The sequence below is a fragment of the Petaurus breviceps genome, unplaced genomic scaffold, assembly GCF_028583685.1.
Source record: "Petaurus breviceps papuanus isolate PSGF00001 unplaced genomic scaffold, PetGlider_PUasm1.0 523, whole genome shotgun sequence".
Classification (NCBI taxonomy): domain Eukaryota; kingdom Metazoa; phylum Chordata; class Mammalia; order Diprotodontia; family Petauridae; genus Petaurus; species Petaurus breviceps.
In genome coordinates, this window is record NW_027186356.1 from 3,252,114 (window position 1) to 3,268,220 (window position 16,107).

Here is a 16,107-nt window from a genome sequence, read left to right on the forward strand (position 1 = left end):
GGAAGGAAGGAAGGAAGGAAGGAAGGAAGGAAGGAAGGAAGGAAGGAAGGAAGGAAGGAAGGAAGGAAGGAAGGAAGGAGCATTGATTTTTAACCTAATCTCTACCATGTCGCCATCCTTTCCCCAACCCCCAACTCTCACCAAAAGATCTACTTCTACCAAGCTATCATATTATCTTAGAATTTCAGAGATAAAAGACCTCTCCAAGGTCATCAAATCCAAGGCACTGCCCGATGCAGGAAACAACTTTTTCCAGTATCTTAGATAAGTGCTAATCTTGTCTCACAAGAGGCAATGTGGTTTAATGGAATTGACTCTGGTTTTGGAGACATAAGATCTGGGATAAAGCCCAGGTTCTCTCATTTACTGACCTTATTGACCTTTTACTGACTTTGGGCAAATCATCTCACCACTCTAAGCTTCAGTTTTCTCATCTGTAAAGTGAGAGAATGATAATAGGTCCCTCTCAGGGATGTTGGGGGGACAGCACTTTGTAAAGCAGTATATAAGTGTAACCTATTATTATCCATTCTCGGCTTGAATACCTCTCAAGGGAGTGCCTTCCATTTGTGGATAGCTCTGATGACTAGAAAGTTTTTCCTTATATTGAAATGACCAAAGTCTATCTCCCTATAACTTCTACTCATTCATCCTTGTTCTCCTTTCCCCTCACATAGAGAAAAACAAAACAAAAACCAGCTTTCCACATGACAGCCCTTCAGATGTTAGAAGACAATGATCACATCCCATTGCAGGCTTCCCATCTTTAAATAGGTAGAGATCTAGAACATAAAAAGATCCTAGAGTGCTAATATATTTCTAAGGTTCCTTCTTGCTTAATATCTATGATCTGAGTCCATTTTACAGATTAGGAAACACAGGCCCAGAAAGGGTAAGTGATTTCCTCAAGGTCATTTAGCTAATAGGGAACAAGACCAGGATTCTGAACCAAGTAACCTGGTTCTAAATCCCATTGTTTTTTTTTCACTAGATCACTTAATAACATGCTCCAGATAGTCCCCTCAATGTGGACTGTTACCCAAGGACTAGCCTAGCTAAGTGTGGAAAGCATTGTCATCAAATGTTTGGCCACTAGATGAAGAATGGGTCTTGGCCACAGAAATCCCTGTTTACCAAGGTGGTGATCTGTATAGGTTAAAAAAAAAAAAAGTACTAGCACTGATGAAATTAGAGGTCTTTTTTAAGTAGCAAAAACTTTAATGACACTTTAAGGTTTATAAATCACTTTCCTCACAACAACCAGGTATGGTATAATTTTCTCCATTTTATAGATGAAGAAACTGAGACTAGTCCACAGCCACACAGCTAGCACAACAACCAGGTATGGTATAATTTTCTCCATTTTATAGATGAAGAAACTGAGACTAGTCCACAGCCACACAGCTAGAAAGTAACATTACTAGAACTTGAACCCAGACCTTCATACTCCCAGACCCAATCTCCTCCCATTCCATTACAGTGAATATTTTACTTTTCTTGATCAGAATAGTAAATGACTAGTCAGTGGCCAAGAGGATGTATCAAAACTAATTCCTTATCCTTTCCTTAATGATTAGAGATCTAGGTAGTACTTCAGAAAAAGTGCAGGACTTGGAGTCATTTCCCAACTCTGCAATTTTCTAGCTGTATGACCTTAGACTAGTCACTTGACTGAAAAATCAGTTTCCTCATCTCTAAAATGAGGGTGATAATCTTCGTACTACCTTCCTCACAGGATGGATGTGAGGAAAGTACTCTGTAAATTCTAAAATGCTATAGAAATGGGAACTGTTATTAGCCTCAGAGAAAACACTTTAGTCCATCTCTGCTCTGTAAGGGGCTGCACCTGATTTGTGGTATCGAAGCTTCTGCTCCCTGCTGATCAAGCCTTGCCTCTCTGCCTCCTGGGCTGCTGATCGAAGCGCTGTGGCCAAGCTGCTTTCTGCCTTCTTCCAGGCTGCACAGTCCCCATGGTGCTGCTTCTGGTACTGGGGCAAGTGTGTGGTGATGGGCTGCAGGATGTAGACAGGAGGGACTGCGTTGTCATCCTTCCAGAACCATTGGGCCAGGAGTGTCAGGTTGTTCGGGCTTTTTGTGAGCTGGGCACACAAGGCCTGGAACTCCTTCTCTTCAATCAGTCGGGGAATAGGGCAGTGTCCATACTGATCACCCACGAGTGCCTGCCACAGAGGGTGTAGAGAGACACTGTCGTATACACAATTATTGGGATAGCACTTATGCCAAGGGCTGAGATCTGAGATGTCTCTGCCCAGAAGCATTACCCCCACCCCTGGCCACTGGGACCTCATGCCTTAAATGTTTCAGCTTTAGGAATCTGAGAGGGTACAAGGAGAGACTCTAGAGCTAATAAATGTGATGTTTTCTAGGTCATTAGCCAGGTTTCATTAAATGAGAATTAGTGTTTCCTGGGATGATGGAACCAGGAAGGGTCTTAGAATACAAAATGTCAAAGAGGGTGAGGGAACTAGTCTAAAGCCCAGATTTTACAGATGAGGAATCTGGGCCCCATAGAAGGGAAAGACTTTTTTCCAAGCATCCTGCAGGGAGTTCACAGAACCAAAAACCTAATTCCCAAATCAAAGTTACTAACTTTGTGTGGGACCTTGAGAGAAATGTTTGACCTTTCTGGGTCTGAAGGTCCTCATTTCTAAAATGAAAAAATTCAAATCTAAGACCTCTTCCTGCTTTCCAACATTCCATCTTCTCTGTTTCCCTCATTTCAGAGTTGTATGTTCTAAGGTGCCTTTAGGTTCTGATCTATGCTTTCAGTTCTTCCCAGCTCAGACATATGATATTCTGAAGCTCCTCCCAGGTCTAATATTCTATGTTCTAGATGCCCTTTCCGTTCTGACATTTTTGTTCTAAGATCCCTCCCTGCTCTGACATTCTGGGTCACTGTCCAACTATTTTATTGTAGTCACATGAAGCTTTAGACAGCCATTGAGAAGAATTAAAAAACAAAAAACCAAACCCACCAGCAAGTCGGCTTTGATCCACAACACGTGTTTTGAAAGACATTCTGATTGCTTGTTTCCCCTAAAGGCCCCAAACCCCCTAATGGAGAAGTCTTTGGGGAAAATGTGGGTTTATACAACAGCCTAATGACTTATTTACTAGAGAGATAGTTCCCCCAGGACTTTGACATCAATTTGGATTTTCATGGAAAGTCATTCAAGATTCCTCAGCCTTTCAAAGGACTTTTAGATTTGTTTCCACTTAGGTTCATTTATCATGAGATCATAATTCCAGAACTGGAAAAGACTTCTGAGGCCACCTAATTCAAATCTCTTATTTTACAGATGAAGAAACTAAAGTCTGGAGAGGTCAAGTGATTTGCCTAAGGTCATACAAATATCATTAGAAGTGGGATTTGAACCCATATCTTCTCACTCCAAAACCAGTTCTCTTTTCACTGTGTTTTCCTTCCTTGTCTTCTAAAGGAAGGATGGAGTCACTTCAAATAAAGGGGATGAGGTGAGGTCTGGCCTGCAGGTCTGTCGGGGGAGTATGGGGGGAAGAGGGAGGGCAGGAAAGGGGGGGGGTATTCCCAGATGAGTCATTTCTAATCTTCTTGTAAGGTCTCCTAAGTCCCTCATATTTTAAGTCTTCCGTATAGGCTCTTCCCTGAAAATTCTCAGTGAATTTACTTAAATTGCAGTTCTTGTCTGAAGATAAACTGTCCCAAAATATAAGACACTACCTACCTTACCCTCACCCCAAAATATGATCTCTTTGAAAGAAAAAAATATATAAGGAAAAACAGAAAAATAATGAATTATAAACTGCACTAAGATTTTAAGCAAGTTAGATTTAGGGCAAAAAGAGCAGCCTTCATATAGATCAACACAATATTGATTTGGGATTAGGCATGTTGCATCCATTCACTACTAAATGCCTTAATAATAATACCCTCCATTTGTATAGTGATTTTTTTTAATCCCTTTCATGGCTGTACCCAAGTATTACATTAGTATCCACTGATTTTAAAAGACCTACAGGGAAGACCTCCAATCCTTTGGGTAAATCCTTTCTTCAGGACTGATGGAAAGACATAGAAACATGCAAGAGAAAAAGATATTCATGGGCTTTGCCTTCTGAAATTTTTTACATCCATGAGATCAAAGATCATCAAAATACAATGAAATATTTCTTGATGAGTGCCTTAACATCTGTACTATTAATAACTCATACTTTCATAGCACATTATAGTTTATAAGATGCTTTTTCATGATAAGCTCATGAAAGCATTATATGTGCCCTTTTTATTAATGGGAAGACCAAAAGCCATAGAAGGTAAGTGGCTTGCCTAAAGTTATATAGTTAATACATGGCAGGGTCAAAACTTAAATCTTGTTCTGGGCTCTTCCAACTACTCTGAGGCCAGGGAAGGTCATTCATTTTTATCCCCTCTCCACAGTTTCCATCACAAAGACTTTGCATAGGAATAGATTGATCTAGAGCTACTTGTGGACAGGTAAGATGGTTCAACCACTTTGGCTGGAGTGTGTCAAATTCTATTGTACAGGGATGCTGTTTAAGTGTGGGTAAGTGATAGCGCCCAGAGGGAAAGTAGAGAAGCCTAGATACTCCAGTGGCCCTCTCATTTTGATAGGTGAGCTCTACTATGGGAGCTTTCAGCCTTATCTTTCCCAGGATCAGTACTCCACAATATGTTAGAGCCTTCTTCATACCATGCCTCTGTATCTCTCCTCTCTTTCCAGTTTCCCTTTATGTATTAGAATATAAGCTTCTTTAGGGAAAGAATTGTCTTGCTTACTTGTGCTTGTATCCACAGTGCCTGGCACATAGTAATTGCCTTATCTATCTATCTATCTATCATCTATCTATCTATCTATCTACCTACCTACCTATTTACTCTTCTTTTCAAATGGCTTTTTTCTATCTCAGTTTAGTTTTGCCCTACCTCTCAGCTGGGGCTCCTGCCAGCAGCTCTGCCCAGCCAGTTCCCTGTGCTCCAGAATGGCTCCTAGACAAGGGTGGGACTCGGCCTGAGTTGGTTGGTCTTTATTGTGATAAGTGTCAACCAGGCCTGAAGAGCTCTGCAGCAGAAGGTAGTAACACTAAATTGTTCTGTCATTGTGCCTTTTTATATAGGCAGATTGTACAAGGCTATGTTCATGGTGTCCTCCTGTTCGATTATAAACTCATCAAGGGCAAAGACTATTTTCCCTTTTATTTTTGTGTCCCCAGCACCCAGCACAGTGCCTGGCATATAGCAGGTGATTGATGAATTCCTCTTGATTGATTAATTACTTACTATAAAAGTGGGTCCTGCAGAGAGTTTCTGACACATTGCAATCTCCTCCAAGCACAGGTCAGTGGTTGTGTGGTCCACAGCCTCCAAGGTAGGGAGACCCCACCTCAGATCTACCACCTGGGTAAGATAATAATCACACAATGAGTTGGGAAAAGGCCAGCTGTCAAGAAGTCTATGGGTCCAGATGAGAGAAGGGGGTTACTGCCCCTATAAACCTATTCTGAATAATGGACACACAGTATGTCAAAAGATGACTTAATGGAAGCTACAAATTATGGAACAGATTCCATGTTTTATATCCTCGGAAGCAATATGGTATAGTGGTATGAAACCTGAACTCAGAATCAGGAGAGACCTGAGAAGGATGGTAACCATACACTTAACAGCATCTAAATTCAATTGCAAAGACCAATTTTAGTTCCATAGGACAGATGATAAAACATCTTGACAGAAAGATGAGATTATATGTACACATGTTGCATATGCTGTCAGATGTAATCTGGATTCAGTAATGGTTAGTTTTGCTTAATTATTTTCTTAAATACAAAGGAGGTTTTCTGGGGTAGGGGAAGTGAGTGTGGTATGAAAAAGGCATCAATAAAACTTCAAAATAATAATAATAATAATATCTGCACTTCCCTAACAGAATAATTGAGAGGATCAAATAACATAATCTTTAGAAAATGTGGGGCAGCTAGGTAATGCAGTGGATAGAGCACCAGCCCTCAGATAGTCAGGAGGACCTGAGTTCAAATCCAACCTCAGATATTTAACACTTACTAGCTGTGTGACCCTGGGCAATCACTTAACCCAGATTACCTTGAGCTAAAACAAAAAAAGAGAGAGAGAAAAATAAATGCTTTGTGAAAACTAATGCTTTGCTACAGCAAAGTGTCAGCAATTATTATTGAGGGAATAGTTTTTTTTAATTGATACCTTTTGTTTTTATAGTCATTTCCCCATATCACACCATACCCCAATTTCCAGACTGAATACAAAATAACAATAACCAAAACCATCCAGTACATACAGTGCTTAGCACAGTGTCTGGTACATAGTAAGCTCTTCATAAATGTCATAGTTTTTTCAACCATTCCCCAAATGATAGGCACCAAACTATATTTTGTTTCTAATTCTTTACTGCCGTAAAAGGTACTGCTTTAGGGGCAGCTAGGTACTCAGTGAATAGAGCACCAGACCTGCAGCCAGGAGGACCTGAGTTCAAACGTGACACTTAATACTTACCTAGCCGAGTAACCTTGGGCAAGTCACTTAACCCCAATTGCCCTGCTCTCCCCCTTCCAAATAGCAAAAAAAAAAAAAAAAAAAAAGTAGTGCTATACATATCTTAGTATGTTTTGGACCTTGGAGTAATATATATTTATGTTGTTGTTGAGTCTAGTCCCGCTCTCAGTGACCCCATCTGGGGTTCTCTTGGCATGGTTTGCCATTTCCTTCTCCAACTCATTTTTACAGATGAGGAACTGAGGCAAACAGGGTTATGAGACTTGCCCACTGCACCACCTAGTTGCAATATATTTAGGAGTCAATTGCTAAGTCAAATTGTAGGGATCATATGGATAACAGTCATTTTTCTTTCATAATTCCATATTAAAATGCAATAGTTGAACTACTTCACAGCTATACCAACATCAAATTAGAGGGTCTATTTTTCCACAATCCTTCAAAAACTGATTATTCTCATCTTTTGTCACATTTACAAATTTACATAGAATGAGGTAAACCCTCAGAGTTGTTTTAATGTTCATTTCTCTATTATATTTTGGAGCATTTTCATGTGGTTATTTATCATTTATAAATTTTCTTTTTAAAACTCCATATCCTTGAACCACTTATCTATTAGAAAATAACTCGTAATGTCAATTCCCTGAATACTTGGGGCAGTAGACTTTTATGATTTATATTTAATACAAGTTTTTTTTTTACTGTTATTTCTATTTTAATTCTATCTTTATTGATTTTATTTATTCTTTTTAATTTTATATAGTCAAAATAATTTATTTTCTTTAATAATCTATCTTCTTTTAGTTTGTAGGGGGTTTTTTGAGGGGGGAAGACAAGGCAATTGGGGTTAAGTGACTTGCCCAAGGTCACACAGCTAGTATATCAAGTGTATGAGGCTAAATTTGAACTCAGGTCCTCCTGTCTTTCAGGGCCTGTGCTCTACTCATTTTACCACCTAGCTGACCCTGTTATCTTCTTTTTGGTTAAGAATTTACCTCCTAGGGGTGGCTAGGTGGTGCAGTGAATAGAGCACCAGCCCTGGAGTCAGAAAGGCCTGAGTTTAAGTCTGGCCTCCGACACTTAACATTTACTAGCTGTGTGACCTTGGGCAAGTCACTTAACCCCAATTGCCCCTCCAAAAAAAGCAAAAAAAAAAAATTTACCTCCTAGTCATAGTTGCAAAAGGTATCTGATCTTACTCTCTTCTGATTTTTTTTATATGAACTAAAATTCATATTCAAGTAATATACCCACTTTGTAATTATTGTACTATATAGTATAAAATGTTGGTCTAATCTTAATTTTTATTAAATTGCTTTCCAGTTTATCCAGCAATTCCTTTTAAAAAACTAGTCTTACCCCAGTACTTTTTGATCTAGGGTTTATCAAATATGGTACTATGGATTTTGGCATGTTTTCCTGGGTTTTCTTAATCAATATCAAATAATTTGATGAATACTGCTCTATAATATACTATAGTATAACATCTGATAATGCTTTTCCTCATTATATTCCTTGAGATTCTAGACATTTTGTTTTTATTTTGTCTAGTTCTAAGAGGTATTCTCTCAGTGGTTTGATGTGTATAGCATTAAATTTATACATTAATTTAGGTAGTATTGTAATTTTTGTGTTAGCATAACCTAACCATGATCAGTTGCTATCTCTGCAATTATTTAAGCCTCCCTTTATTTATAGTAATGTTTATGTACATCCATGTGTGTTTTAGTCCCAGAAAGTTTATGCATTTAATTGTTATTTTGAATGACATTTCCACATTTACCTGGAGTTTTTTTGCTGTTGTTACTGTTAGTGGGGCTAGGGATAGGGACTGGACCTGTGAATTTATTGTTATAGGGAACAGCCAGAATTTCCACTGAGGAAATTCCTTCTACCAGTGCAAGTCAGCACCTTCTCTGAAACTTAAGAGTCAGGCAGTTTTCTACAGGTCTGACAAGTCAAATGACTGAGCCACATTCATTTCTGGCTTTGGCATTAGTTCTTGATCCACTATGCAATTCTACTTCTCTCCTTTGTGGCTTTGGAGTTAGTTCTTGATCCACTGTGCAATTCTCTCTCTCTCTCTCTCTCTCTCTCTCTCTCTCTCTCTCTCTCTGTCCTGTTTTTCTTTGTTTGTTTTTATGGTTGGTAGATCTTTGACATTTTACGTTAAAAACCCTACAGCTCAATAATTTTATCCATTGTAAAATCTACAAGAGACAAATAGGAAGAGAGAATAGGCTGCAGAGGTCAAAAGTCTGGTTTTCTTTCTTTATTTGTTTTTTAGTTCCTTCTTTCTTTTCTTCTTTTCTCTTTCTTTCTTTTTCTTCCTTCCTTCCTTTTTCCCTCCCTCCCTTCCTTTTTTCTCTCTCTTTTTTGTTGGTAGTTATAAAAATGTTCATGATTTTGTGGAGTTATTTTGTATCCTATAATCCTGCTATAGACATTAATTGTCTCAGTTCGTTTCTTCAATAATCCTTTGGAGATTACTAAGTACAATACCATGTTATGTATAAGTAGGAATAATTTTGTCCCCTTGTTGCCAATGTATGTCCTTTTGATTTTGTTCCCTATTTTTATTGATACTAGACTTTCTAGAACTGTGTCAAATAATCATGAGGAAGAGGGCATCCTTACTTTACCTCTCTTTATACTGGGAACATTTTTAATGTTTCTCTGTTGTAAATAATGCTGGCTCTTGGCTCTAAGTATATAATTTTCATCATGTCAAAGAAAGTCCTTCCATACCTATGCTTTTTAGGGTTTTTAATATAAAAGAGTACTGATTTTTGTGAAAGGTTTTTTCTGCATCTGTTGAAGTAATCATGATTTTTGTTATCTTTGTTGTTTTTATAATTAATTATATAATTATTTTCCTAATGTTGAACCATCCTTTATCCCTTCTATGAATCTAACTTGATCACAGTGAGTTCTTTTCTGTATATATTTCTATAGTCCCTTCCCAAGGATTTTACCTTAAGGTTTTACATTAATATTCATTTGTGAGTTTGGTCTAATTCTTATTCTCTGTTTTGTCTTTCATTTGTTTGGTTGTCAGGACCATATTTACCTCATAAAAGGAGTCTGGTAGAATGATTTATTCCTCTGTTTTTGAGAATAACTTTTTTCAGCATGAGTATTAATTAAACACTTGATAAAATTCACTTGTAAATCATTTAGCCCAGGTTTTTTTTCCTCTTCCTTTGGCATTTCCTTTGTGCCTTATTTGAGAACTTTTTCTGAAGTCTGCTTATTTGAGATATTTTTTTTTTAGCATCATAGATCTCAAAGGCACTTCAAAAGTCATCTAGTCTATACTCTTTTTACAGATAAAGAACCAAGGCACTGAAAGGTCAAGTGATTTGCCCAAGAACACACAGATAATAAACATCAGGGATAAAAAGTGAACTCAGGTCCTCTAATTCTAGAGACATTTATCTTTCCACTGTACCACACTGCTACTGTGGATATATATTTTTGTAGAATCTCATCATATCTTTTCAATTCTGTTTTTCTGGAATATAATTGTGTATAGTAAGTTTTATTTCTTCTCTCTTGTGAATTTACCTTGACCATTTTTTTATTTTGTTAATTCTACTATTTTTCTTGATCAGTTTGATCAGTGTTTTATTGATTTTTTTAGTCTTTTAAGAACAATTCTTAGTTTTAACAGTTTCATAGTTAACATTTTTGACCTTTATTTCTTCTCTAATTTTAAAGATTTCTTATTTTGTGTTTAAGGTTGCTAGTTTGTTTATTTTCTAGTCTTTATAATTGAATGCTTAGTTCATTAGTATTCTCTTTTTCCATTTTGTTAATATGTTTCCAAATATAAAAGTTTTCCTCTGAGGGTTTCTTTAGCTGCATGCCAAAAGTTGTGTATGTTGTTTCACTGTTACTATCTTTAAAATAAGCATTTATTGTTTCTGTAATTTGTTCTTTGATCCAATAATATTTTAGGATGCCATTGCTTAGTCCCTAGGTCTGTATCATTAATGCATTTCCTTTATCCAATACTAATCTTACTGTTTTATGTTCTATAAATTATGCTATAAATATCAGCCTTTTTACATTTTTCTGTGATATCTTTATGCCCTAGCACTTTTGTAAGTATTAACAGTCTCATTCAGAAGTTTCTATAGGTCAGTCAAATTCAACTTATCCATCAATTTTCTCAGCTCTATATTTTCCTTATCTTTTGTTACCTTTATCCAGTTCTGAAAAAGGAATATTAAAACCCATTATTATAGTCTCACTGTCAATGTCTTCTTTAAAATCACTTAGTTGGGTTTTTTTTAAGAATGACACTTGGAGCATATAAATTTAGTAGCTAATTTTTCATAGTCTATGGTAACTTTGAGCATAATATAATTTCCTTGTTTGTTTGTCTTGACTTTGCCAAATTTTATTGTTGCTTTATCTGAGATCATGACCCTTTTTTCGAGCCCCTTAAAGAGTAAGAGATTTTGTTTCAGCCCTTTTCATTCTGCAGGTGGCTATATGTTTTAAATGTGTTTCTTGTATGTAGCAAATTGCTGAGTTTTGTTTTCTTCTCCATTCCTTTATTTTTCTTTTTATTGGGAAATTTAATCCATTCACATTTAATGTTATAATTTTTAAGTTTGTGTTTTCTTCCACTGACTACAAATGTGCGTGTATATATGTGTATAATATAAATTTACCATTTCTTTTAAATGAGCACTTAGTTATTGCCATTTGTTTTGCTTTTCCAAATCTGGACTTGGTCCTCTCACTCCAACTACTGCTACCCAGTCCCAGACTCCTTGTATTTACTTATTTGATTAACCCTCCCCTTTCCCAACTTAGATAAGAATGTGCTATCTAGTTCTCCCTCCTCCTCCTACCTCATCCATTTTTTAAGTTCCATGATATTAATTTGTAATGCCCTTCTCTAAGAAATGTTGTTTTCCTTCTAACCTTTTTCCTTTTTTCTTACCCCTTCTAGTATTAGCTACAATCTATATCTAGGAATGATAATTCTTAATGGAGGCAATGGGGCATAATTCCATAATTCTCCTTTAGAGGGTCCAGTTCCTAAAGGGAATTTTCTGAAAACTGTAAAGGCCATACAAAAGTAAGCAACTGTTATCATGTTTAACTTTGGACCTAGGCCTCAGCAACACAAAGCCAGTCTGTTGTCTTAAAGTGAGGGGCAAACATGATGATTTTCAAAGGCCTATGACCCCCATGATTATTCAGTTTGTCCACAAGGAATTAGTCCCAATGACAGAGCCAGAAAAGCCAATGTTACCTCCAACATTAATCCATGCTTCTGACAAAAGGTCTGTACTTCAGGGTATGCAGCTCCCAGCAGAGCCTCTCTCTCTGCATCCATATCTGAAAGATATCAGCAAGGAAGAGTTAATTTAGGATGAAGTAAATCAGAGAGAATCCATATGGAAATTAATCTACTCCAGGACTCATCACTCATCATTTGGAACAGGAGCAGCTGCCCTTCCTGTCCTTACCTGGGGCATTTTGAAACTGGGGGTTCTTCTCTCTGTTTGAAACATGATCTTATTCATTTCCTGTCAGCAAGAAGAGTATTTGGGGTTTAAACTCCTAAGGGTGTGCTAAACCACCCACTTTCTCCCACCAGGCTTCCCCTGTGACCACTGGGAAACAAAGAGTCCCTGGCCTGCCCTGGCTAGCAGGGGTGGCCAGTATCTGTGTAAGAGGTGCTTTACACAGCTGAAGAGGGGTTCAGGGGAGAAAGTCCTTGGTGAGGTAGGGAGAGCACTGAATTTAGAGTCAAATTGGATTCCTGGTTCTGCTACTTATTTACCATATGGCCTTGGGCAAGTAGCTTACCCTGCTGGAGCTGCCTTTCCATCATCTATAATGACACAATCCCTGACAAGATCATAATCATAATCATATTTCCTGGCAAGAAGGGATGTGCTGGAGTCAGTTCCTACTGGCTCATGACAACCAATTGTTAAATTTTCAAGGTGAGCATTTATACCTCAGAAATCAGCAAATGTTACAAATCAGGATTTGAGTTGTTGTTTTGTTGATTTCTAGACTTAAGAAAGCAATGGAGAAAATGTTAATTCAGATTAAACTTAAAGGCATGTCAGGTATAGATTTTTCTCAGAAATCTGCTTGTTAAATGTTTACCAGCACATCCCTGTTTGCAAGCCTACCCCACAGATTAATGGAGAAAACCTAAAGAAAAAAAGAAGATAAGAATAAATGTTTTGAAAACTCCAAGTGAAGACTGACAAAGAAATATAAGCCTCAAAGGACTCTGGGCTCACCCAGGCCAGCTCTGATCCTGGGGGCTGACCCCAAAGAGTGGTTTCTCTCTTTGGCTCTTGGTTGTCACATAGAGTTAATCCAGGAAAATCTCCAAAATAAAGCTTAGGTATAGCTTTTGTTTATGCTTTTCTAAAAGTGAATAACAAAGTTCCCTGGCACATAGTAGGTGCTTAATAAATGCTTGTTGACTGACTGACTGAACCAAATTCTAAACAGGCACTCACTATACATTAGTATCAAGTATGGCAGCATCTTATTTCACCCCATAGAAAATGTTTAAGGCATTAAATACTCACAGAGCTCATGAACAGACAGAGAAACCTAAAGCACTCACATGGCTGCCCAGCTTCCCCTGGAAGGGCACAAAACTTGGAGCTGGTGTCATTATCATCACACTCTGGTTGGGGCCTCACCAGCACCACACATTAGCAGAACTAACCATCAGAACTCATGTGGACAGAATGAGGCTGTGACACTGGCCAGAGGGTGCAGAAGAAAAGAAGGAAAGGTGAGGGTCAGGGTCAGGGTCCTGAAGGGAGTGTGACAGCATTGAATGATGGGTGTTCCATTCCACTAAAAGTCAGTAAACTTGGTTTCTAGGCCTGATTGTCCCTCTGATTTTCAAGATAGCCTTGTACAAATAATTTTCACTTATGAGCCCTAGATTTCTCCTCTGTAAAATGAAGTTAGACTCTAAGGTCTCTTTCATTGCTAACTCTATGCTAGATATAGTAAAAAGCCCTTCTGGATACAATCCACTATGTTCTAAAGCCCCTCCCAAATCTGATATCCTATGCTAACGTTCTAAGAACCCTGCCACCTCTGACATGATATAATATACCATAGTAGAAAGAATGCTGTCTCTTGGGTCAGAGGACCTGGGTTCAAATCCCACTTCTAATGTTTACTACCTGTGTGACTTTGGGCAAGTCACTTAATTCCTCTGGGCCTCAGTTTCTTAAAACTGTAAAATTATAGGGTTGGACTAGGTAGTCCCTCCTAGCAATAAATATGTTATCCTCTGTTCTAAGGTCTCTTCCTACTATGACCTTATATGTCCTAAGATTCTTCCCAGCCCTGTTCTTAGTTCACAGAGCCCTGCCAGTTCTGATAATCTATGATTTGATGTTTTTAGGAGGGGCTGAGACCCTCTGCTTAATTTTCTGACCTAAATGAAGCTATGATTCTATATAGCCATTTTAAACACCTCAGCAAACCATGGAAAGGTTAGAAATGCAAAGTTATTTTCCCCAAGCCGGAAAGGAGAGCACAAGCAGATTCTTGGAGCCTGGCAGAAATTCAGAGTTGAAAAGCACCAAAGAAGCCATATAGTCATTAAGCTTGTGCCTGATCAAGAATTCCATTTACAAAATACCCAACAAGAGGCCATTGAGTCTGAATGAAGATCTCTGGTGGTGGTGATGGGGCTCTTACTACTTACTGAGGTGTTCTATACAATTGTGGGCAGCTTTGATTTTTCATGAGTCATCCATTACACAAAACCTAAATCTGCCTCTATTCAATTTCCAGCCACAGCTTCTAATTCTGCCCTCCTGGGTCAAGCAGAGTTGTAACTAGGGCATGGCAAACAAGGCTTTCCCCAAGGATACCAAAATTTCCAAGGCACTGACAGCACTTTCAAGGCATAGAATCAGAACTTCAGACATGGGAGGGTCTCTTCCAATGCTAAAATTTTGTAACTGTGAATGTCCTCATTTTACAGATGAGGAAACTAAAGTTCAGAAAGGTCATTATTACCAAACCAACAATATGGCTGTATTTGTGAAACCTATTTCCTTTTCATATTAGCTCTTTCTAGACAAATCCCAGTTTTCAGATGAACTTCCTGGGGATGTATAGGTAGGACGATAAGAATGTAAACCTCTTTGACAGCAGGGTTTTTATACATGTATCCCCAGAACTTAGCACAGCGCTTGGCACATATTAACTGTTTAATAAATAGATTTCATCCATTTATTCATTCCTTCATCTTAATTTTTAACCAAATTTTGTATGTATGTCTCAGAGTAAGCCAGCTGTACCTAGAACTGACAAAAACTAAGCAATAGTTTACATTCAAGGGCTTTAAAGGCCCAGAAAAATCTATCCCATTCACAGCCACCAAAGACTCTTGGAACACATAGTGCCAAAGGTAGGAAGACCCTTAGAAAGGAAAATGTCAGAGCTGAGGAGACTTAAAATACAGAATTTCAAGTCTGGAGGAACATTAGAGTACCACGTAAGAGTCTGAAGGACCCTTAAAATGTGCACCTTAGAAGGGATCTTGGAGCTGGTAACATCATTAGAACATAGAACATAAAATGTCTGGGAGCCTTGGGTGTCAGAGCTGGGAGGGACCTTACAATATAGAACACAGACTGTTTGATCTTAAAAGGACCTAAGAACATAGTATTAGAGCCGGAATGTTCCTTAGAGCATAAAAACAGAATGTTTCAGCTTGAAGAGACATTAGAACATAGGATGCCAAAATCTAAAGGGACTTCTGAATACAAAACATGAGAGTCCAGACTTGTCTTTTACAATTGAGAAAACTGATATCAGAGAGGGCAAGCAATTTGCTACAGCTGGTAAAGAAAGACAGAGCTGAGTCCCCAGCCCATGTCCCTGGAGTCCTGGGGCAGTACTTTCTCCCCTCTGTCATTCTGGAGTTGTCCTTTATGAATCTCTTATACACATTCTGTCTCCAATAACTGTTACTGGGTCACTCACCTGAGAAAGTTGAGCTGATAAAAATTCTAACCACTCTGGATGGCTGGGCAGGGAGCAATACCATCCTTCCCTGGAGAAACTTCTGACGGGTCCTGGGGCTAAGACTCATTCTGTTGCCCACACTGACTGTTTTCTTCGAGATGTCTCTTGGAAAATCAATTTCCTAATGCCCATGAGTGAATTGAGGGAAACTGTGTGACTCCTTCCCACGATTTGACTATAATTAAAAGCAGCCCAGGCACATCTGTGAAGGCACGGCCCCCTCCTGCCCTGAAGTGTGGCACACCACTAACAGCCCCCAGAGTGCTTGGCATCCTCCCTCAGCCCACCAGTGGGTACCCAAGAACCAGTATATTCTCCTAACATTTTCAAACAAAAGTTATCCTCTTGTGCCAAGAAAGCAACAGTGAATAGGAAAGCTAAAAAGCGTGTCTAACTAGAGATGGCTAGAATGGTACCTTCCCACAACTCCCATCTTTCTCAGGAGAGCAGGGATCACTACAGCAACCAGTGTTTATCATTTAAGCTGAACTCCCAAGGGTTTCTTCTTG

The 16,107-nt window shown here is 38.4% G+C and overlaps 1 protein-coding gene across 1 annotated transcript in view; it reads right to left on the reverse strand.

Annotated features, from left to right (window-relative positions):
• Positions 1 to 11,896, reverse strand: part of NWD1 (NACHT and WD repeat domain containing 1) — an 87,374-nt gene extending 75,478 nt beyond the window's left edge. The window contains 4 exon segments of the mRNA XM_069102099.1: positions 1,847 to 2,180; positions 5,300 to 5,416; positions 11,817 to 11,854; positions 11,857 to 11,896. Of these exon segments, the coding sequence (XP_068958200.1) occupies positions 1,847 to 2,180; positions 5,300 to 5,416; positions 11,817 to 11,854; positions 11,857 to 11,896 (529 nt within the window).
• Positions 11,897 to 16,107: the final 4,211 nt, after the last annotated feature.